The sequence below is a fragment of the Chlamydomonas reinhardtii genome, chromosome 8, assembly GCF_000002595.2.
Source record: "Chlamydomonas reinhardtii strain CC-503 cw92 mt+ chromosome 8, whole genome shotgun sequence".
Lineage (NCBI taxonomy): Eukaryota > Viridiplantae > Chlorophyta > Chlorophyceae > Chlamydomonadales > Chlamydomonadaceae > Chlamydomonas > Chlamydomonas reinhardtii.
In genome coordinates, this window is record NC_057011.1 from 1617876 (window position 1) to 1637375 (window position 19500).

Genomic DNA, 19500 nt, shown 5'->3' on the forward strand with positions numbered 1-19500 from the left:
TTGGGATGGAACGTGGCTGAAAATCGAGGGCCGATCTAGGCTGTGCGTCAAATGCCACGACATTCGACGGGTGTCAGTACATGCTCAGCATGTCACAGGTGTGTCCGGGCGTATCGCAGTTATGGGCTTATGGCACCACAAAGCACATGATGTGAATGGCAGCAAACCCTGACGTAGCGTCTGTGCAGGGGAACGTAAACAGAGCGGGCGGTGAGCCATGACAACATCCCTTGCGCCAGGGGCCGCGGCCTGCGAGGCCTGTCCGTGCGAGACTGCGAGGCACCTCCGATGCCCGGAACCTCACCCCGCGCTCAGCCCCTTTGTGCCCTTCCAGTGTGGTGTTTGTGCATGCAAGCTATAGATGCATAGCGTCCATGGGTGAGGCTGGACTGACAACAGCCAGTTGCATGGTCAGCCTGCGAGCAGGGCGGCACGCGGGTCGGACATGGTCCAGCATGCGTGCAACGGGCTCTGAGTTCCTGTGGCCCAAGGTGCTGCTGGATAGTCATACGTATACTGAGTATCATACACATACCATGTGATGCCTCTGGCCAGGCAAACGCCGCGGCTGAAATGCAATAGGCGCGCAACCGAAGCTGCCGTACATCGCGCGCCAGCAGGTTTTTCAGGCCCGCCAGCGCCGCTCTGCAGTTATACAAACATACTCCAGACACAGGCCAATACATCCAAGTCAACGACATCACACACAGTGCAAGAAACACCACTCGAGCTACGTCTCGCGCGAAAACACTCTTGTCCTACCTGCCGACTTGGGCCTGCGTCTCTCGACAGCCGGCTGAGCCTGTCCTATAACCATAAGCTCATACATCTAAGGAGCCAGCCCATATGGCTCGCTCTTCAGCAAGTCGCCCCACGATGGGCGCCTTGGCGCTGCTTTTGGTGGCGAGCTGCTTTGTGGGCGGCGTGTTCAGCGCTCGCATGGCGAAGCTAGCGCTAGATGGTAAGCGCGGCATAGATACATGGGAGGGAGGATGTAAGCAGCGCCTTATATCGGACCAAGGCGCACTCGCAATGGGTTCTTTCCGTTGCGTTCCCCTCCTCTCGCGCGCCTCACCCCTTCCTCCCCTCCTCCCTGCCGCCTGTTCCCGCAGACTCCGCCTCTGTGTCAGACGCCTCCGCCTCCTCTGCCGATCAGCAGCAGGAGCTGGAGTCCGTGGTGTCGGCGCTGGCGCACATGAACGCCGACAGCGAGGCCATGCGCCGTGTGCTGGCGTCGGGCGTGTACCCACCGTCGCCCGCCCCTCCCAGCCCCAGCCCGTCGCCTCCCGCGCCTCCCTCCCCCTCTCCCCCGCTGCCTCCCGGCCTTGCGCTTGAGGCGGAGCACTACGTGGCTGGCTTCTCTGCTAACGCCACCATCGTGGCCGACCTGGATGTGACCAGCCAGGCGTCTGTGGATGCCTTCATTGCCGCCTTCATCCAGCTCACCGCCACCGCCCTCAACATCGACCCCGCCAACGTGTACGTGACGCGCGTGACCAAGGGCGGCGCGTCCAGCGGCCGCCGCCGCGCCGCGCTGGAGCAGAGCGGCGCTGCGGAGCATGTGTGGTCTGCGTCGGAGCTGTCTGCGCTGCTGCCCGGCGCTGGCCTGAGCCTGCTTGCGCTCAAGCGCGTGACGCCCGCCGATGACGCCACCGTGGCTGGGCTTCGCTCCGCCAAGCTTGAGCTGGTGCTGGGCCCAGGTGCCAAGCTGCCACAGGCTCGTCGAAGCGCTCAGCAGCATCAGCCGTCGTCTACTGCAGATGTGATCGTCGACTTCACGGTCGTGACGCTGGTGGAGGTGGCGCTGCCTCCCTCGCCGCCGCCCAGCCCCCCGCTGCCTCCCGGCGTGTCTGCTCCTCCCACCGCTCCTGTTTCGCCTCCGTCTCCTCCTCCTCGCCCTCCCCGCCCTCCTCCGCTGAACGTGGCTGTCCTGACATCCGCCCTGAACGCTTCTTGGGTGAACGAGGCCCCCTCTCCGCCTCCCTCGCCTCCGCCGTCGCCTCCCTCGCCCAGCCCGCCTGCGCGCGTCACGTCGGTCCGCGTCAGCCGCATGCCCGCCCAGGGCACCCTGTCGGGCGATAGCAGCAAGCCCGTGGTGTGGTACAACGACGCCAGCTTCCGCAGCTACCGCAAGCCGCGCAGCCCGCTGAACCTGGTGTTCTGGAGCGCGCGCCGCCAGTGCACCGCCACGGTGGGCGTGTGTGGCGGCTGCCCGCGTGCCTGGGCTGTGCCGTCCAACGCCACGCAGACCACGACGACGCTGCCTCTGTACTTCCGCGAGCCCATGCAGCTGGACAGCATCACCATCACGCAGCTGCAGAACCCCGGCGTGCTGTCTGTGGAGCTGCTGCCGTGGCCCGCCACGCCCATCCCTGAGCTGCCCGGCGTGGCGCCTGTGTCCGGCCCCAAGGGCCAGCCCGTGTACTCGGCCGCGTCTGACAGCACGCCCTGCGGCGGCGACCTGGTGATCAACGTGCCTTCCGACCGCTCGGGCAGCTCGGAGAGCGTGCCTCCTCGCGGCAGCCAGTCGGAGCTACCGCCGCGCCTGCGCCGCACGGCCGTGGGCGGCATCCGCATCACCGTCAAGGCGCAGGCCAAGGGCGCCAAGCCCACCTTCATTTCGTCGGTGCGCTTCAGCGGCCGCGTGCTGTACCCGGCCAACCCCGCCGCGTACGACGGCATGTAGGGAGCTGGCGTAGGCAGGGTAGCTGCTGGCTGAGTGGCTGAGTGGTAGTGAAGCATGGTGGCGGTTTGCATGAGAGCATTGGTAAACGCGGACAACACGAACCCAATCCAACTGATGCATGCAATTCATGTACGGACAACCTAGCTTATGGCATTCCTTGATTCTTACGGCGGTGGCGGCGGTGGCTTAGTAATACCAGGACCTAATTATGCATATTCTTGCGGCCCCGCACTGGGGCACACTAGCTCATTACGGACCCTGCTGGCTGGGTAACGGTGACAACGGTGGTGTTATTGATTGGTTGGTGTGGATCATGATTGGCCTCTAGCACATAGAGCTGGCCCTAGAACGCAGCACGCAACTCGTGTGGTGCAGCAGCGCTGAACAGGTGCATGCATAGCAGCAAAAAGCTTAGGTCCGTGTGATTGACCTTACAGGGGGCGTTGGGGAAGGGATGTGGCCACCAGCACGACACCTCGTGGCTGCGCCGCAATGCGTGAATGTTATGAGTGAAGGCACGGCCCTCAGGTCCCACAAGCAAGGGCCGCAGTGAACCGGTCTACGCTTTGTGTAATCCACTACCAGATGAAGCTGCGCCTGTGAATCAATATTTAAGTCCAGCATGGCGTGATCAATATTTACCCTAGCGGCTAGCAGCCACTCCAGCTGCATGCCAGTGCAGGTACGGATGGTTGCCTACCATTGCATTTCGCAGTCACGTACCTTACGGCACCCACCCGTAGCCTGGGACTAGCCAGCTGCACCCGCCACACCCCAACCGCGGCGCCATCAGCTTCTCAGCCTTCTTGGTCCTCAGGCTTCACCACGCTGCGCACTGACGTCGCGCACAGCCACCACACAGACGGCGCGCGGCTCAGCATGACAGGCTCGGGCAGCCGTCCCACGGCCTCCTGCTGACCCAAATCCGGATTCAAATCCAAATCCATGCCGGCCCGTGCGTCGGCTGCTGCGTCAAAACCACCAGCTCCAAAGGCGCCTTTGGCGGCTGCGCCGCCGCCGCATGCCCCAGCTCCAGCACCCATGCCCACCTCCCTCGCAGCCGCCACCCCGCTGCCGCCCCGCTGCTTCGACTGCGGCGTGCCCATGGCGGCCGCACTCCCGGCCGCAGCACCCGGACCAAGCCCACCATCTCCCCGCAGCAGCGCCGCCTGCCCCTCCGCTTCATCGCTCGCCTGGCTGTAGCTCCTGTCGCCGCCGGCGCTACTGCGGCGCGGGCCCGCCGCCGTGGACGCAACCGGCGCCGCCGCAGCAGCAGGGGACTGGCTCAGCCTGAGCTTGGAGGTCGCCAGCTGCAGGCTCACAAGCGCTTCGGCGTCGTGGGCCTGATAGTGGCCGCCGCCGCCAGCACCTGGCCTGGTGGACCACGCCACGGGGCCAGCCGCGGCACCTCTGCCGCCTCCTGCCCCTCCTGCGCCTGCCAAGCCCGCGCCCTGCGCGCCGCCGCCGTGGGGTCCGTGCCTCGACCCAGGGACGCCGGCGCCGCCGCCACACCCGGCTCCGCCGGCTGCGCTGCTGCCGCCGCCACTGGCCTGAATGTCGATGTGCACCTGTTGCGGCCGGCAGCCGCAGCCGAGGAGGAGGTGGTTGTGGAGGAGGAGGACGAGGAGGAGGGGGAGGGGGCGGAGGGGGAGGGGAAGGTGGTGGTCAAACCCGGCAGGGCAAATGAGGAACCCGCTTGACTACCCGTACCGTACGTCCGAGCGGCACACCAGGAAGGTCAGGAAGGCGGAGTTGCACCGTACTATTGGTCTATAGCAGCACCCCCATGTCTGTAAGCGCACCTGGAATCCCCCCTCACCTGCAAAGTCTTCCGTAGCGCACGTGAGGCGCCAGGCAGCGTTGACCGCGCCGCCGCCGCCGTTGCAGTCGCGGCGGAGGCGCCGTGGGCGGCGCAGGCGGCGCCCGCGGTGAAGGGCAGCCGCGTGCACATGCGGAAGCCGCTGCCCTGTGGTGGTGGCGGCGGTGGCGGAGGCGTCGAGGGTGCCGGCACTTTTGCCGAGCCGCCAGCAGCACCTGCAGCAGCAGCTGCTGCCCCCCAGCTTCGGTCTCGGTAGGCCTGCGGAGCAGCTGAGGGTGCGGCGCCGGCGGCGCCGGCGGCGGCAGCGGTGGCGGCGGCCTCAGGTGCAGCAGGCCCGCTGGTGCTGGCCGCGGCGGCGGACGGGGCCACTGCCAGCCACATCTTGGTCGGCCCTGCACGCGGTCGGGCATGTGGGCATGCGGGCAGGCATGTGGGCATGCGGGCAGGCATGCAGGCAAGCGGACATTGCAGCACTGCACACCAGCCCCGCGAGCAGGATGATAAGCAACACGGCGTCGGCTTGCCGCCACTGCCCCTAAGCCCCGCGCACATGAGCTGCTGCTGCTGCTGCTGCTGTCTACTCATACGTAATCCTGCTGCTCTTTGAAACAGCGATCGAGGTTCAGCGCAGCCGCCACAACAACACATGATCCCACGGGCGCCCTAGTCGCCTCGGCCATGCCTGCACGCCCTGACCCCAATCCCGCGCCCAAACCCTCCCCCGCGCCCAAACCCTCCCCCGCGCCCGCCTTTGCCCTGCTGTCCGCTGTCCCTGCATACCACTCCCACAGCTCTACCCAGGGTGGACCAACCCCAAGCCCGTGATGCCGCAGCCCACGCCCGGTACGCCTCAGTCCGCGCCACTCACGCTGCAGCCTGCTCCACGCCTCCACAGAGGTCTGCGCCACCACCAGCCCGCGCAGCGCCCGCCGCACCGCGCCCCGCTCCCGGTCGCTCAGGCCCGCCTGCAGCGCCGCCGCCGCGTCCGGACCCAAGCTGCGCGGCACCTGGTGACGCCGCGCGCCGCGCCGCGGCACGGCCTGGCCCGGGGGGTGCAACTGCTGCTGTTGCTGCTGTTCCTGTTGCCCGTGCGGCGGCGGTGACAGTGGCGGCGGCGGCATAGGCGGCTTCCAACCGCCTGTTTCTGCGTCTGTAGCAGCTGCCGCCGCCGCGGCCTCTGACCCAGATGCCGCCGCCGTGCTGCCTGCCGCCGGCGCAAGCAGCACGGCTCCCGTTGCTGCTGCAGGCTGCGGCTGCGGCGGCCGCGGCGGTTGCAGCGGCTGCGGGGATGGGGGCGGCTGCAGCAGAGGCAGCAGCGGCTGGCCGTCGGGCCCACTGAAGGTGATGTGGTATAGCTCCCGGGGCCGGTGGGGGCAGGCGCCCAGGACCACCGCCACGGCCGCGGGCTGCGCTGCCGCCAGCAGCTGGGGGCTGGCGGCGGCCAGCAGCGCATCCATGGACTCGGAAAACTGCGAGATGCGGGAGTTTGTCACAGAGCACAAGCACGCAAGTGTGTGTGTATTTGTGTTGCGATGGAGGGACCATGACCGTGGGGCATGCCCCCGTAGCACGACCCAGGTGGGAGTGTTCGCCCCGGTGTAAATTGTGGCCCGGGTGAGTGGGAGCGGGCCTGGGCGGCAAGGACACGGCAAGGACACGGCTCGCAACCCGTCGACCGCAGCCCCGGGTTGCCTCAAGCGCACCTTGATGATGCGGTTTACAGCCGAGGGCAGCCGCAGGCGCCTGCTGCGCCGCGGCCGGGTCAGCCTTGCATGAGTCGCACCCGAGGCGCGAAGCTCCTGCTCCTGTTTCTGCTCCTGTTCATGCTGTTCCGCCAGCGACTCCAGGCTACTCTGCATGATGCCGAGAGCCAATAGCACTGGTAAGGTAGACTTTGATAGGACAGATTTTGGCGCGCACGCACCTGCAGCGCGGCCCGAAGGTGCTCAAAGGGCGTCTGCGTCTGGCCGCGCGCAAATTGGATGAACTTGATGAGCTCCTGCAGCAGCGCGGCAGCAAGGCCGCTGTGCAGGCTCACGCCGGGGCCCAGCCTCACCGACAGCTTCACCGGCAGCGGTGGGTGCCGCGAGGATGCTGCCGAAAGCGCTGCAGCGCCGCCCCGAGACCTCAACATGTGTTCTTGTGTATTACCAGCTCGACTGTTTCTGTGTCTGCCGTTGACTACGTTCTTCTGGGCTTTGAAATCAGTGTCCCCGTGCTGGCCCTTCTACCCCTTCTGCATCTGACCGGTACGAGCCCCCCCCCTCCCGCCAGGGGCCCCCCGGCCCCCCGCGCACGGTTGCCCTCACTTGAATCCCCCCTCCCGATTCCCAGCAGCAGGGAGGGCGTGCAGGCGTGCAGCAGGCGCGTCAGGTCACATCGGATATGCATTTACAGAGCTCGACAACGCTCTCCTATTTGATTGCACACGTCTGTCCGGCGTTCTGTCCGGCACTCAACCACACCGCCTCTCTCTCCAAGCTCTCTCCGCGCCTCTGCGTATCGACGTGCGTATATGCAGCTACCCACCCCACGTCCTGCTACGAAGAGCCACGAGCCGTTGGGTTAAGAGCTTCGCAGCCGTCGCCACGCGAGTCAAAATGTGGCCAGGCCAGCAGCTCACACACACACCAACCAGCCTACGTTGCTCCTTGGCGCGCGCTGCCCGGGGCGGTCAATTCCGGTCGAGCCTTAGCCCGAACCCCTGCGCCTTGGGTGCGCTGCCCCGTAAGACTCCTGCTCCACGCGCGCTTCTAACAACAAACCCACATCAAGCGCCGCACGGGTCGGCATGTCGGCATGCCGCCTCGCCTCGCCATCTGTCAGGCCTCTCCCTCCGCGCTGCTGCCAGCGCCGATGCGCCTGCGCCCGAGGTCGCTCCTGATGGCACCCGCGCGTTGCTTCCCTGCGCCGCTGTGCTGCTGCACTGACGGCGCCAACTTCTACACATGGCCGCCTCCACACGTCCGCCCCGCTCCCAGCCCAGGCGCCAGCCGCCGGCGCTGACAAACCCCCCTGCTAGCTGTGCATGCTGCTGCCAGCGGCCTGTCGGCCGCCGGCGCCACTCCAGCGAGCCGCTTACTTCTTCTTGCCCTTCTTGTTCTGCGGGGTCAAGGGGCGAGAGGATGCGCGGGAAATTAGGTGTGATCAGGCTCGCACCGGACATGTCCGCACGTACCCGCTCGAACGGCACGCCGGTGCCGTGGAGGGCACACGGGTGGGGCTGCTCAGCCCCTGAGGGTCTCCCCCCCCCCGCCCTTGCGTAACCCCCGAGAACAGCGCCATCCATTCCTCCAAGCATCAAATAGAGCGCGACCGACCGTCCGACCTAGCTGCCGTGCACATGGCCCACAAGCAGGGATGGCCACACCCCAGAACTTCTGGCGGACCCGAGCGCTGTTTCGCCAGCCCTTACCGCGGCAGCAGCGGGCTTCTCCTTCGCCGACGGGTCCTCGGCCTTGCCGGCCTGCAGAATGGGCACGACCGCGAGCTCCTCCAGCTCCGCGAACCGCTTCTTGAACTTGTTCAGCTGGCCATCGTCCAGCACCATGGTGGTGCGGTTGCCCTGGTAGAATGGGTGGTTGCCCGAGTAGATATCCACGTTGTACGTGGCCTTGGTGCCGCCCACGGTCATGACCTCCACACCGTTGCAAATGACCTTAGCCTCCTCAAACCACTGAGGGTGAATGCCCTCCTTGGCCATGCGCGCGGCGGTCACGCCCCGGCGCGCCTGGCCGATGCGGACGTTGCCCAGGCGCGAGCCCGAGAACGCGGTGACGCGAGAGCTGGTGAGGGTCGCCATCGCGCTGCTAGTTCCTTTCCCTGCAGCAAATGAAAAGCGTTTGTGAGGCCCCGGAGCGAGTAGAGCGAGCGGCGGACCCAGTTCAGGCTGCGGCCGAATTTGTGGACTGGCTGCGCGGTCGGTCGCTAGCGAGGGACTGACCTTATGGCGTGACTCTGACGCCTACTAGAATGTAAAAGAACTAGTTAAGTAGAGTGGAGAACAGGGCTCGAGGTCCACACAGGTCCCTCGCTTGCCGGCGATGCAGGGGCGATTGAAGGGGGCAGGTGAAAGGAGGCTCCTCCACTTGGCTAAATTAAATCTGTGATACAGTATCATTAGGCACGCCATAATTTCAACTGCACAGCCATAAAACCACCGCGCAGGCAACAAAAGACTTTGCTGCGGGTCGATCTGAGGGAATGGTGGTCCAATTCGCGCACTAGTCTTAATATAATTGGTTCATAGCCCAGTAGAAAAGAATGGGACAGTTCTACTCGCGAGAGTTCGATGGCGACCCCTACGTCGACCTTATGCGCTCGCTCCCAGAGCGGGAGCTGGTCTGGTGGGCGCAGAAAGTCATTTGGGTGAGTCGGGGCACAGCTGTTTGCCGCCATGCGAGGTGGCAAGTGCAAGGAAGTTGGTTTGCTGTGCCCCGACACCTCGTTTGCGGCGGCTGAGTAGCGTTAAAGCTGCATTGAGTTACAAAATGGTTGAACGGTTTGCGATATGGCCAATAGATCTGCGGGGTGGCTCGAAAGCGGCGACACACGGCGCCTGCGCCTTTCTCCACCCCAGACCCCACACGCAACGGGCCCGGCAGCCACGCACAGAGCGACGCGGGGGACAGGGTGCAGCAGCTGGCGCTGCATCGTGTGTTGCTACTAGTGGCTGTATCTGCGCGCCTGCGGGTCTTGGCGATGGGGACGTTAGCGGTGCGGCCCCGTGCCTGCCGCACTCACATCTCATATCCCTCTCGGCCGCCGGCTTGCTTGCGGCAACCACGGCGCACGCAACACACCGAATGCAGTCAGCTGGCGTGGTAACAAAACCAAACAAATGCAACGTAGGGTAGGGGTACGGTTGCACCCGCCCCGCATGGCCCCCGCCCTGCGCCGCCCCCTCTCCCCCCCCCTCCCGCTCACCCCTTGCCTGCTCCCTGTCAATCTTCCATTCCCGCCCCGCAATCCCCCCCCCGCCCCCTACACACACCCACCCACCTCACAAAACAGCTGGCGGAGGGCTTCACGTTCGTGGACCACTTCGCGCGCACCTACCCGCGGCTGCTCCAGCACAAGTGCCAGCGCTGCAAGGGCGCCGGCGTCATGACCTGCCCCGCCTGCCTAGGCGACGCGCGCGTGTCGGGCGGCGCGCGGCGGCGGGCGGCGCTTGCGGGGCTGGGCGGCGTCGCTGAGGGCCGGTGAGGCGTCGGGGGCCTGTGGGCAGGGGGCCATGGGCAGGGGGTCTGGGGAAGGGCAAGCGTGTAGCCTAATAAAGGGAGTTAACTGAATGGGATTCACTGAAGTGGTCGAGGCCGGCTGCGGGGAGGAGGGGGGGCTGTGGGGTGTAGGTGGGCTGCAGACGGCGGGGTGTGTCGGGCGCCTTCGGGCGTGGCTGCGTGGCGCTGGTTTGCACAACCCGGTCCGGTTCTGGCCCGATCCGGCTCCAATGCGCACCCGGGTGGCGGCGCACGCACACAAGCACATACCCACATACGCGCACACGCGCCTGACCCTCAACTGCATCCTTCGCTGCTGCTGCGGCCCCCTCCCCCGCTGCTGCGGCCCCCGCTGCCGCAGCTCCGCGCACGACCACGACCACGAGGCGGGCGCGGACGGCGGCTGCCGCGTGTGCGGCACGGCGTGCGCCTGGGACGCGGAGAGCGAGTGGATGGAGCGGTGGGGCGAGTGGGAGTCGCGCCTGGCCTACTACGACAAGGCCACGGGGCCGCTCATGGATGAGTGGTGAGAGAATGGGCGGTGGGATTAGGAGGGGAGGGGTTCGGCTAGCGTGTGGCGTGAGAGCGTGGAAGCTGGGGGATTGGGGAGGAGCGAGGGGATTGTTTGTCCGATGTATTCTCTCCACAACCGGAAGAGCGCCCTGCACCTGTTGCCCCACCCCTAGTCACGTCTTCGTCTTCAGTCTTCTTGGCATCCTGTACCGCTTTTCCAACTATCTTTGCGGCCCCCTGCGTCCCTGCTCTCTGCCTGTCCTTGGCCTGCATCGCTAATCAGACCCTTTTGAATTCCCTGCCTTTCCTGCTCCCTCGCCAGGTATGAGGACGTGTTGAACGCGGGCAACCTGGAGGAGGACACGCCGCCGGTGGAGGACGACCCGCCCGGGCCCGAGGTGAGGGAGGAGGGGCAGGAGGAAGCGCGGGCGATTAAATCACAAGTATGAAGGGAGGATCGTATATGCCCGAGCTCACATGAAACAGGTCACGATTGTCAAGGAGTGGCCGCCCCCGGGGGGCAGGAGCGAAGCGGTGGCGGGGCAAGGCGGGGGAAAGCCGGCGCGGGGCAGTAGGAACCCGGGTTTGTGGCCGGCGGCGATCGGACGGGGAACAGAGCCCAGGGAAGATAGTCCCCGAGTCCCGAAGAGGCCGGGACAGCCCTAGTTGCCTAACCACCTGTGTGTACCCTACCCCATGCACACAGGTCACGGGCCGCTGGGCGGAGCACGACCGCGCGCTGCATAAGGACAAGAAGCGCATGGCGGCGCTGATGCGGCGCTGGGGCCACCCCTACGACGCCGACGCCAACCTGGGCTACCAGATTGTGGACCCCACCGCCAGCATGGGCGAGAACGTGTGGAACATGGCGCAGGTGCGGGCGGGGCGCCGTGTGTCTGTGTGTGTATGTGTGTGTGTTAAAGAGCAGAAGGAAACGAATGCGTGTGCGTGTGTGTTACGCAAAGAAGTGCTCCGGTTTCTGAAGCGTATGTGCATATGCAAGCACACGCGTGTGATTTGCTTGCTATGTGTTTGAGGGTTGTGGGGTTTTAGGGTTTCTGGGGCGGCCGAACAGCGCTCCCTAACCACTTACCACTTGCAACCCGCGCGCACACACACGCGCGCTCCACACACACACACGCGTCCCACCCCACACACGCGCGCTCCGCACACAGGTGTACAACTCGCTGCCGCCGGAGCTGAACCCGCTGCGCACCCAGCACCTGGCGGACCGCGGCGGCGGCAACACGCAGGCGGCGGTGGAGGCGGCCCGCAGCGCCTTCGACGCGCAGGTGGGGAGTGGGCGCGGGTTGCGAGGACCAAAGCAAAAGAAGGGGGGAAGCTGTCCATGGAAGACGGGGGGGGGCGATGAATTACACGTTTGAAGTGAGGAGGGGTGGGCCAAGAAGGCATGGCTCGGGAGCGGGCCTTGTTGTTGCCTGTGAACCGCGTCGTTGTGGCATCAGCACTGGTCTATTGCATCGCCTCATGTCCAGTCAAGTCTGGGTCCCGAGATGGCTAGCACCTCTCTTCTCTTTACTTGCTCTCACGAATGGCCGCCTCCCTTCTTGCTCCTGTCAACTGACGCACCCACGCAGGTGGTGATGGAGGCGGCCCTGCTTCAGAACCTGGAGGCGGCGGCGCAGGACCTGCCCAAGCCGCACCGCCTGCCGCCCACCGCCGGTGGGTCACAGTGCTCGTGTGTTATTTGCAACAGTCCGGGAACAGACCGGGAATAAGGACGTGGGAGACACCCGTGTGTTGTTGACTTACCAAAGGGCTAGGGTGAACCCCCTGCCTGCATCTGCCGCGGCGTCCATGCGCCTGCTGCAACCACGCCTCACACGCTCCGCCACTCCTCCATTCCTTCACTCTTCCACCCCTACACGCTCCGTCACCCCTACACGCTCCTCCACTCCCACACGCTCCTGCAGGCACGGTGGCGTGCAACGAGTGCGGCGGCGCGGCCTGGGGCTACAGCTTCTTCCCCAACACCGCGGTCATGTTCGGGCTGGAGCGGCCGTTCTGGGGGGACACACTGGCGCGACTGAGCAAGTACTGGTGCGTGACGCGAGAGGAGGCAGTGTTTGTGTGGTTGTTTTGGGGGGTGGGGGAAGGAGGTGTGAAGTCGCGGATCCCTCTTCCCTGCATCGCCATCCCCCTTCAATCACGAGTTCCGCTCCCCTGCACTGCCCTCCCCTTGGATTGGCCAGTCGTCTCGCTTCGCTGACCCTCGCTTCACTCGCCCGTTCAACCACCATCACCACCCTCGCTTCACTCGCCCCGTCCACCACCATCACCACCCTCGCTTCACTCGCCCCTTCCACCACCACCACCACCACCCTCGCTTCACTCGCCCCTTCCACCCCCACCCCCCACCCCACCCACCCCACCACCACCACCACCACCACCACCACCACCCTCGCCCGCCTGCAGGAACCCAACCCAGGTGGCGGACCCCGCCCGCACCGGCCAACTGCTGCCGTACGGCGAGGGCGGACTGCGGCGGCTGCTGGCGGCTGGCGGCGGCGGCGAGGATGAGGAGGGCGGTGCGCTGGAGGCGGTGGTGGGCAAGGCGCCGGCGACGTGAGTGGGAAGCTGGGAAGCTGTAGCCCCGTGTGTTGCCCGTGTGCTCTCGTGTGCGTGTAGGTTGGGAGACTTTGAACCAACCTTGCCTGCCATGGCCCACTAGGAACTTCTCTCTAGTGCTCTCATCGACGGCGCAGCTAGTACCCTACCACACACAAATGCGCCGCCACTCACGGATGGTGATGGTACCTACTCTTTGGGCTCGGGCATGTACCATGACCCACCGAGCCACCCTACACTCACACTCGCATCTTTCTTTTCGCGCACACTCACGTGCACACACATGCACAACTCCCGCGCGCGCGACCGTTGAATCACTGCATTTTGCACAGTCTGCGTGTCCCCTCCTCGTGCTTTCTAACACACATTCACACACGCCTGCTGCCCCCCTTTCACTCCTTGAATAATCATGAATGTAACCCCTCTCCACCCCGCAGCACCGGCCGCTACCGGCGTGACCTGGAGCTGCTGCTGGCGCACCCCGAGCTGCGGGACGGCGCGCTGCGGGTGCCGGGCGGCTGGGGGCCGGAGGGGGGGCTGCAGGTGCGTGTGTGTGTTGGGCGGGGGGGGCTGGGGGGCTGGGGGCGCTGGGGAGAAGGCGGAGGCAGGGGCGGGGACTGGGAATGCGGGGGCAGGGGGCTGTGGGGCTGGGGCTCGGGGCGGGGGGCAGGGGGCGGGGGCAGAGGGGGGGGCCTTGGAAGCTGGAGGCTTGGGCTGCAGAACTTATGATCAGCACTTCCATCACCATTAGGACGCACCACGGCTTGCAATCAAGCACTGAGCATCCCCATCTTCCATCTTCCGCGCAGACCTACCTGCGGGGGCAGCAGGAGGAGCAGGCGCGTATGCAGCGCCGCAGGTGGGCGCCGCAGGGGTTTGGTTGCGACGGGGTGGCAGGGGGCAGGGGGGCAAGGGGTCTGCAGCGCCCCGTGTGTGCTCGCCACACTCCCCCCCCGTACGCGGGGCTGAAAATGGCGGACAAACGCAGTAGCGTAATAGACCGACATAGTACCCATAATGAATGCCCGTGTGTGTTTTTGCTGTTCCCCAGGGACCTTGCGGCGGAGGCGTCGCCGTTGGAGTTGGCGCCGGCGGGCAAGTGACGGCCGCAGCATGGCTGTTAGGACGAGCACGCGCGTGCACACTCGCTGAGACGTGCTCGCAGCGGCAAGTGCAGGTCGGCATAATTGTGTGTTTGTGTGTTTGTGTTTGGAGTTTTGATTTGAAGTGAACTCGTGGTGGCCCCCCGCGCGGCAACGGGCCACTGGCGCGGCTGTTGGCTGGGCGCGGCTGTGGCTGCTGGCGTGGCTGCGGCTGCAGCTGGAGTTCTGGAGTGTGCAGGCGCTGCGTGGTGCGAGGTGGCGGGCAAAGCGATGCCGCGGTGGTGGGGCGATGGCAGGGTTTGGGTGCGGGGTGCCTGCTGCCACCTGCATCGCCGAGCGGTCAAGTCAGGCAGGCTGTGCAGGTGGTGTGTAGGTGGTGCGTGGCAGCTAGAGTGGAATGGAAGCGTTGGCGTGGCGCAAGGTCACCGACTCATCGATGTCACGATAGGGTACGTGTGGGGGAGCCCGCGGATGGTGGGAGGGTGCGCGGCCGCGTTAAGTCACACCCCCCCTTTGGCATAACCCCACGCTGGAGTCATGCCTTGTCCCTTCTTGCTACGCATTTATGTGGGCACGGGTGGGAGCCACACACATCGGGACTACGCTTTCCTGCCCCTTGCCATGTTCCATCACGAACCCCACGCTGGAGTCATATGACTACGTAGAGCCAGTGCTGTGATGTGCTACGACGCATGGGCTGGCGTGAGCCGCTGGGTGTCAAGGCAGTGCCAGTGATGCTGTAACAAGCAGGATAGCGGTCCAGGCGTCGAAGTCGTAGTGCATCGAGGGGTCTCACGCGGAAATTGAGCGGAGCGCATGGGAAAAAGTGCAGCGTTAGTGAGGGCACAAGGCTTGGCCACAGTATGAGTTATAGAGCAAGAATGCACCGATAATTGCTACGTTGCCTGATAAGTAGCTGAAGAAACCTTCGCAAGCACAAAAGGCTCTCGCATTTCAAGACAAGACGCACACGCGGTCGGCCTCTAGGGCTCCAGAGGACTGAAGATAGCAAATCAGCCGTCTGCGTGAACGTTACCTATATTCTTGCAGATGGTTAAACGCTAGACACACGAGAACAGGATAAGCGCGAGTGCGGTTCACCCGTAAAGGCCAATGGCCGAACCTACCTCCAGCGCGCGCGAGCGCCTGTGGATTGAGCCACCGGTATTTCCGCAGCTTGGATTGGGCCCAACAACACCTGGAATGGTCGCGCCCACGAAGAGCCGGTGCCGCGCCTCGTTTTGCGACTCCCTTGCACCTTCCTTTGTGCATCCGTCTGCGACTTTGGACCTGGACGCCGCGCTGGTGGTAATTTCTTTCATGGAACCCAATGAGATTGTGCTGGTTGGACCGTTGCTGTGCAAAGCGGCAAGCAAGTGCTTTGGCCAAGGGAGCGACAGTCGAACGGTTCAGCTCACACGACCGGTGAGGAGTTGTCCGTTGTTGGCTTCACTGATGGTCCCCACTGCGCCCGTTGGCACGCCTGCATTCTGTCTCAGATCACATTCCTACTTGCTCTTTAAATGCTCATCACACCTCTTTCTGAGCTTAGCTGATTGATTGCTCCCGCACACGCGCAGGTGCCGCACTGGGCCTTCAAGCAACACTTCGCCCCGCGCGACAGCGCCCCACCCCAGCACCCCAGCACCTCCTCCATCGCCCCCTACCCTTCCTTGCCCTCCCCGCCGCCTGCCTCGCCCGGCCTCGCGGCCCTGCCCTTCGCCGCGCGTCAGCGCCTCTTCACCGCCACAGCCGCCGCCGGCGGCGCCGACTGCCTCGCCAATCTAGCCGTGCTCAAGGCAGCTGGTTGCCCCTGGTCACACGAAGTTGCCACGGCGGCGGCGCGCGCAGGGAACTGCCTCGCTGTCGAGTGGCTGCTGGCGGCGGGCGCGCCGCTCGATGCGGGGGCGCTGATGGCCGCGGCCGCAGAGAGCCTGGATGTGGGCCTGCTGACGTGGCTGCTGTCGCACCCGCGCGTCCTGGCGGAGGTAGCCGAGGCGGCGGCGGCGGGTGCAGCGGCGGCGGCGCCAGGCGCGGCTGCTGCCGACGCCAGCAGCCATGTTAGGGTGGGCCGCGGTGTGGAGGGTGACGTGTCAGCGGAGGCGCAGGGCGCGGGCAAGGACGACGTCCAGCGGCAACAGAGGGCGCTGCTGCTGACGACGGCGGTCTTCGCGGTGGCGGCCGGCGCGGCCTCCGCCGCTGGCAAGGCCGCGGAGGCCGCTGCAGCGACCAGCGCCGCGGGCGCGACAGCGAGGGCGGCGGCGGCGACGCAACGGGCGGCCGCCGGCGCAGGCATGCTGACGTTTCTGGTGCAGCGGGGCTGCCCTGCAGACGAAGCGGCATGCATCGCAGCAGCAGAGGGCGGCCACGTACATACATTCCGGCAAGTGGTCGCCGCCGCTGCTGCGGCCACCGCCGCCGCCGCCGCCGCGGCGGCGGCGGCGGCTGCCCCGGCGGCGGCGGCAGTGGCCGCTCCGGCGCACGTCATAACGCCGCAGGTGTTCACCGCCGCCGCGAGGTCCGGCAGTGTCAGCATGGCAGTGGCCGTGATGCAGGAGCTTCTGGGCAACGGTGTAGATGTAGCGGCGGTGACGTCAGCGGCGGCGGCGGAAGCCGCCGACAGTGCCGCGGCCATAGCCACAGGTGCAGATACAGCCGCCGCCGAGAGTGTGGCGGCGCTCCGCGCCGCCGCCGCCGCAGCTGGCGTAGACGCCGACGCAGCATGCTGCGCGGCGGCGGCGGCGGGCTCGCTGCCGCTGGTGCGCTGGCTGCACACACACCTGGCGGCGCCGCTGACGCCAGAGGTGATGGTTGCTGCGGCGTCTGGCGGCACCGACACCGCCGACGCTGCTCCCTCGGCAGAACAGGCGGACGGCAGCGGCGGCCGCGGCAAGGCGGCGGCGGCGGCGGTTGTGGCGTCGGCGTCGGCGGCGGCGGCGCTGGTGGAGTGGCTGCTGCGGCAGGGCTGCCAGCCGACGCTAGCGGCATGGACGGCGGCCGCCGGCGCCGCTCGACTGGCCGTGCTGGGGCACTTGGCGAACAGTCATCGGGAGCTGCCGCCGGCGGCGCGGGAGCTTCCCGTTTTTGCAATGGCGGCTGTTGGCGAGGTGCTGCCTCCTGGTCTAGGCGGCGGTGGCTTCGGGCCAGCGGCCGCGGCGTGGGGTGCCGATGTTGCACAGGGCAGCCGTCAGGCGCCGCCTGAGCTGATGCTGGCGACGGCGGCGGACCTGCAGCCCATCCTCACGGCTGCGTGCGGGTCGGGCAGTACGGCAGCGGCAGCCTGGGTGCTTGAACACCTGTGGGGCCGGGGCGTGCGGCCGGACCAGCTGGCGTTCGAAGCCGCCGCACGCGCCGGCGACGTCGCCACCCTGCGGCTGTTGCACGGCTGCTTCCTCCAGGCGCAGCGGGAGCGGGAGCGGGAGCGGGAGCGGGAGCGGGAGCGGGAGCGGGAGCGGACGGCGCCGCGAGAGGCCCAGGAGGCAGCCGCCTTCCGTGGCTGGGCTGCGCACGTGCCGCACTGGCCGCAGCAGGGGATGGAGGTGGACGCAGGGCCGGGCGCTGCGCCGGCAGGGGCGGAGCCGGCGCCATGGCTCAGCACACATGTGCTGTGCGCGGCGGCCGAGTCACCAGCCCGCGGCGCGCTGGCCGCGCTCCAATGGCTCCTCGCAACACCGCCAGTGGCGCCGCCGGACGCGGCTGTGATGGCGGCGGCCGCCAGTACGGGCAACGTACGGCGGTTGGCGGCGCTGCGGGCAGCTGGCGGCCGCGCGTGCGCCGAGGCGTTCCTGGTGGCGGCGTGGAGCGGCAACGCGGCGGCCCTGGAGTGGATGGCGGCGCAGGCGTGGGAGCAGGCCGCCCGCCGCGGGGCAGCGGCAGCGGCAGCGGGTGATGGGGGGCCGGACGCGTCTGTGCCTGTGGCCGTTGCAGCTGCTGCTACTGCTGCTGCTACTGCCGCTGCTGCTACTGCTGCTACTTCGGCGGCGGCGGCGGCGGCAGCTTCGTTGGAGGATGTTCAGCTGCTTGACGTCACCACTGCAGAGCCTTTCAGCCCCGAGCACCCGCACCCGCACCAGCCCGAGATCACTCTGAACGGGATTTCCTCAGGCGCCCTGTCGCCTTCCCTGTCGCCCTCACCGGCGGCGTCGGAACCCACCACGCCCTGCTCTTTGGGCGGCGCCGCCCATGGCGGCGCCCGCGGCGGCGCCAGCTCTGCCTTTTCTCCATCCTCGCCGGAAGCCCCAGACCGCCTCCCCGCTCACCACCACCACCATCACCACAACTGCCACCACCAACACCACCGCCACCACCACCAGCGGCAGTTGCCGCCAGAGGTCGCCGAGGTCCTTGACTCACAGGTGGGTTACGAAGAAACGCCACGGCTTACTGCCACCTTGACCCAGCCCCCTTCGACGCGAAAGTACTGGGCTCATTCCTACCTGATTGCGTAGCTCTTTGCGTACGGCTTGACACAATCTTTAGCGTAGCTATGAACGAGGCCCACTGCCCCGCCCCCCTACGGTACAACTGGCTACAACTTTGCTTCTGCTTAATCGCTTCACCATGAACGTAACCCCCGATACGGCACGTGTGTTTCTGCCCACCTCCAGGCCTGGTTCTGGGCGGGTGTCAAGGCCGACTGGTGCTGCCTGGAGGTGCTGCAGCGGCTGGGCTGCCCCTGGGGCCCTGACACCCTGGCCAGCATCGCCGGCACCGGCGCCATTGGCAGGTGCGGTTGCGGTGCGGTGCGGTGTGGGGGCCTATCAGCCTGCATGCTCCATTGCTCCGGTACAGATTGAACTCTGTGGCCTTTCTGCAGGCCCCCATAGCCACCCTGCGCCTGCGGCAGCCTTGCCTGCCTCGTTGACGGAGGTTCACAGTGACCGGCAACACCCAGGCACAACTCAATCCTTGCTGCCCATTCTCTGTCCATCAGCGTTTTCTTGCCCGCTCCCTGGCTTCACCCGCCCTTTTCCAACCATTTCTGCAACCCTTTATCTAATCATGAATGTAACCCACCCACCCACGCACACCCACACCCACACGTACACAGTCTTGGCGCTTACTTTTTTATGTGCTTTTTATCCTGACACATGCAAATGCAGCTGGGACTTCGGCGTGCTGCGGTGGATGCAGTCCCGGGGCGCGACCGCCGACCAGCGACTGCTGGCGCTACTGCCGCCGGGGCCGCAGCGGGAGGAGGTGGCGGGCTGGCTGCAGCAGCAGCAGCAGCAGCAGCAGCAGCAGCAACAAGAGGCTGTAGCAGCCGCAGCAGCAGCGGGGGCGGAGGCCGCGGCTGCGGCGAGGCAGGGCGGCGCAGCGGAGGGTGGGGGTGGTGGGGGCCGTGTGGCGAGTGCGGTGGCGCGCGGGCTGCGCAAGGGGCTGGGGCGGCTGCTCAGCGGCGTGGGGCTGGCGGGCTGCAGGCTGCTGCTGCAGCGCGGCGGGCAGGGCGGCGGGCGGGCATGACTGCATGAGGATGTTGTAGGGTTGTAGGGTACGACGGCACACACGGCACGGTGCGTCGGTGCCGAGGTGGAGGATGGGAGTCGGGGATGCGGTCGGGGAGCAACGGCC

General features: G+C 66.5%; 6 protein-coding genes across 7 annotated transcripts in view; 4 read left to right on the plus strand and 2 right to left on the minus strand.

Annotated features, from left to right (window-relative positions):
- Window positions 1–520, plus strand: part of CHLRE_08g365141v5 (uncharacterized protein) — a 1842-nt gene extending 1322 nt beyond the window's left edge. For both annotated transcript variants that reach the window (XM_043064907.1, XM_043064908.1), the window contains exon 3: window positions 120–520. In XM_043064907.1, the coding sequence (XP_042921914.1) occupies window positions 120–172 (53 nt within the window). In that variant the 3' untranslated portion in view covers window positions 173–520. The remainder of the gene's footprint in view (window positions 1–119) is intronic.
- A 168-nt stretch (window positions 521–688) lies between these two features.
- Window positions 689–3272, plus strand: CHLRE_08g365300v5 (uncharacterized protein). Its single transcript, XM_043064915.1, has 2 exons — window positions 689–961; window positions 1113–3272. The coding sequence occupies exons 1-2, from the start codon at window positions 877–879 to the stop codon at window positions 2684–2686; spliced, it is 1659 nt and encodes a 552-aa protein (XP_042921916.1). The 5' UTR covers window positions 689–876; the 3' UTR covers window positions 2687–3272.
- Window positions 3273–3282: 10 nt separating this feature from the next.
- Window positions 3283–6688, minus strand: CHLRE_08g365351v5 (uncharacterized protein). Its single transcript, XM_043064916.1, has 5 exons — window positions 6430–6688; window positions 6209–6358; window positions 5374–5974; window positions 4506–4897; window positions 3283–4254 (listed from the first exon to the last, which is right to left on the minus strand). The coding sequence occupies exons 1-5, from the start codon at window positions 6637–6639 to the stop codon at window positions 3484–3486; spliced, it is 2124 nt and encodes a 707-aa protein (XP_042921917.1). The 5' UTR covers window positions 6640–6688; the 3' UTR covers window positions 3283–3483.
- A 196-nt stretch (window positions 6689–6884) lies between these two features.
- Window positions 6885–8498, minus strand: CHLRE_08g365400v5 (uncharacterized protein). Its single transcript, XM_001696068.2, has 3 exons — window positions 8449–8498; window positions 7921–8327; window positions 6885–7607 (listed from the first exon to the last, which is right to left on the minus strand). The coding sequence occupies exons 2-3, from the start codon at window positions 8305–8307 to the stop codon at window positions 7584–7586; spliced, it is 411 nt and encodes a 136-aa protein (XP_001696120.1). The 5' UTR covers window positions 8308–8327; window positions 8449–8498; the 3' UTR covers window positions 6885–7583.
- Window positions 8499–8638: 140 nt separating this feature from the next.
- CHLRE_08g365450v5 (uncharacterized protein) lies at window positions 8639–14684 on the plus strand. Its single transcript, XM_043064917.1, has 12 exons — window positions 8639–8873; window positions 9519–9706; window positions 10086–10250; window positions 10560–10635; window positions 10944–11111; window positions 11413–11529; window positions 11836–11920; window positions 12172–12298; window positions 12674–12823; window positions 13264–13369; window positions 13636–13685; window positions 13878–14684. Exons 1-12 carry the CDS (start codon window positions 8769–8771, stop codon window positions 13927–13929), a joined length of 1389 nt encoding a protein of 462 aa, XP_042921918.1. The 5' UTR covers window positions 8639–8768; the 3' UTR covers window positions 13930–14684.
- Window positions 14685–14798: 114 nt separating this feature from the next.
- CHLRE_08g365500v5 (uncharacterized protein) lies at window positions 14799–19500 on the plus strand. Its single transcript, XM_043064918.1, has 4 exons — window positions 14799–15354; window positions 15510–18284; window positions 18537–18655; window positions 19032–19500. Exons 1-4 carry the CDS (start codon window positions 15043–15045, stop codon window positions 19390–19392), a joined length of 3567 nt encoding a protein of 1188 aa, XP_042921919.1. The 5' UTR covers window positions 14799–15042; the 3' UTR covers window positions 19393–19500.

What these genes read in the sequence shown, in the direction of transcription:
- CHLRE_08g365500v5 (XM_043064918.1), top strand. Translation starts at nt 15,043, where the DNA reads ATGGCCGAACCTACCTCCAGCGCGCGCGAGCGCCTGTGGATTGAGCCA. An exon ending in CGGTTCAGCTCACACGACCG is followed by an intron (nt 15,355 to 15,509) that starts GTGAGGAGTTGT and finishes GCACACGCGCAG; the next exon opens with GTGCCGCACTGGGCCTTCAA. An exon ending in GGCACCGGCGCCATTGGCAG is followed by an intron (nt 18,656 to 19,031) that starts GTGCGGTTGCGG and finishes ATGCAAATGCAG; the next exon opens with CTGGGACTTCGGCGTGCTGC.
- CHLRE_08g365400v5 (XM_001696068.2), bottom strand. Translation starts at nt 8,307, where the DNA reads ATGGCGACCCTCACCAGCTCTCGCGTCACCGCGTTCTCGGGCTCGCGC. An exon ending in AGAAGCCCGCTGCTGCCGCG is followed by an intron (nt 7,608 to 7,920) that starts GTAAGGGCTGGC and finishes TTGACCCCGCAG; the next exon opens with AACAAGAAGGGCAAGAAGAA.
- CHLRE_08g365351v5 (XM_043064916.1), bottom strand. Translation starts at nt 6,639, where the DNA reads ATGTTGAGGTCTCGGGGCGGCGCTGCAGCGCTTTCGGCAGCATCCTCG. An exon ending in ACCTTCGGGCCGCGCTGCAG is followed by an intron (nt 6,359 to 6,429) that starts GTGCGTGCGCGC and finishes GGCATCATGCAG; the next exon opens with AGTAGCCTGGAGTCGCTGGC. An exon ending in CTGTAAACCGCATCATCAAG is followed by an intron (nt 5,975 to 6,208) that starts GTGCGCTTGAGG and finishes CGCATCTCGCAG; the next exon opens with TTTTCCGAGTCCATGGATGC.
- CHLRE_08g365300v5 (XM_043064915.1), top strand. Translation starts at nt 877, where the DNA reads ATGGGCGCCTTGGCGCTGCTTTTGGTGGCGAGCTGCTTTGTGGGCGGC. An exon ending in GGCGAAGCTAGCGCTAGATG is followed by an intron (nt 962 to 1,112) that starts GTAAGCGCGGCA and finishes CTGTTCCCGCAG; the next exon opens with ACTCCGCCTCTGTGTCAGAC.
- CHLRE_08g365450v5 (XM_043064917.1), top strand. Translation starts at nt 8,769, where the DNA reads ATGGGACAGTTCTACTCGCGAGAGTTCGATGGCGACCCCTACGTCGAC. An exon ending in GGCGGCGTCGCTGAGGGCCG is followed by an intron (nt 9,707 to 10,085) that starts GTGAGGCGTCGG and finishes CCGCTGCCGCAG; the next exon opens with CTCCGCGCACGACCACGACC. An exon ending in CCGCCTGCCGCCCACCGCCG is followed by an intron (nt 11,921 to 12,171) that starts GTGGGTCACAGT and finishes ACGCTCCTGCAG; the next exon opens with GCACGGTGGCGTGCAACGAG.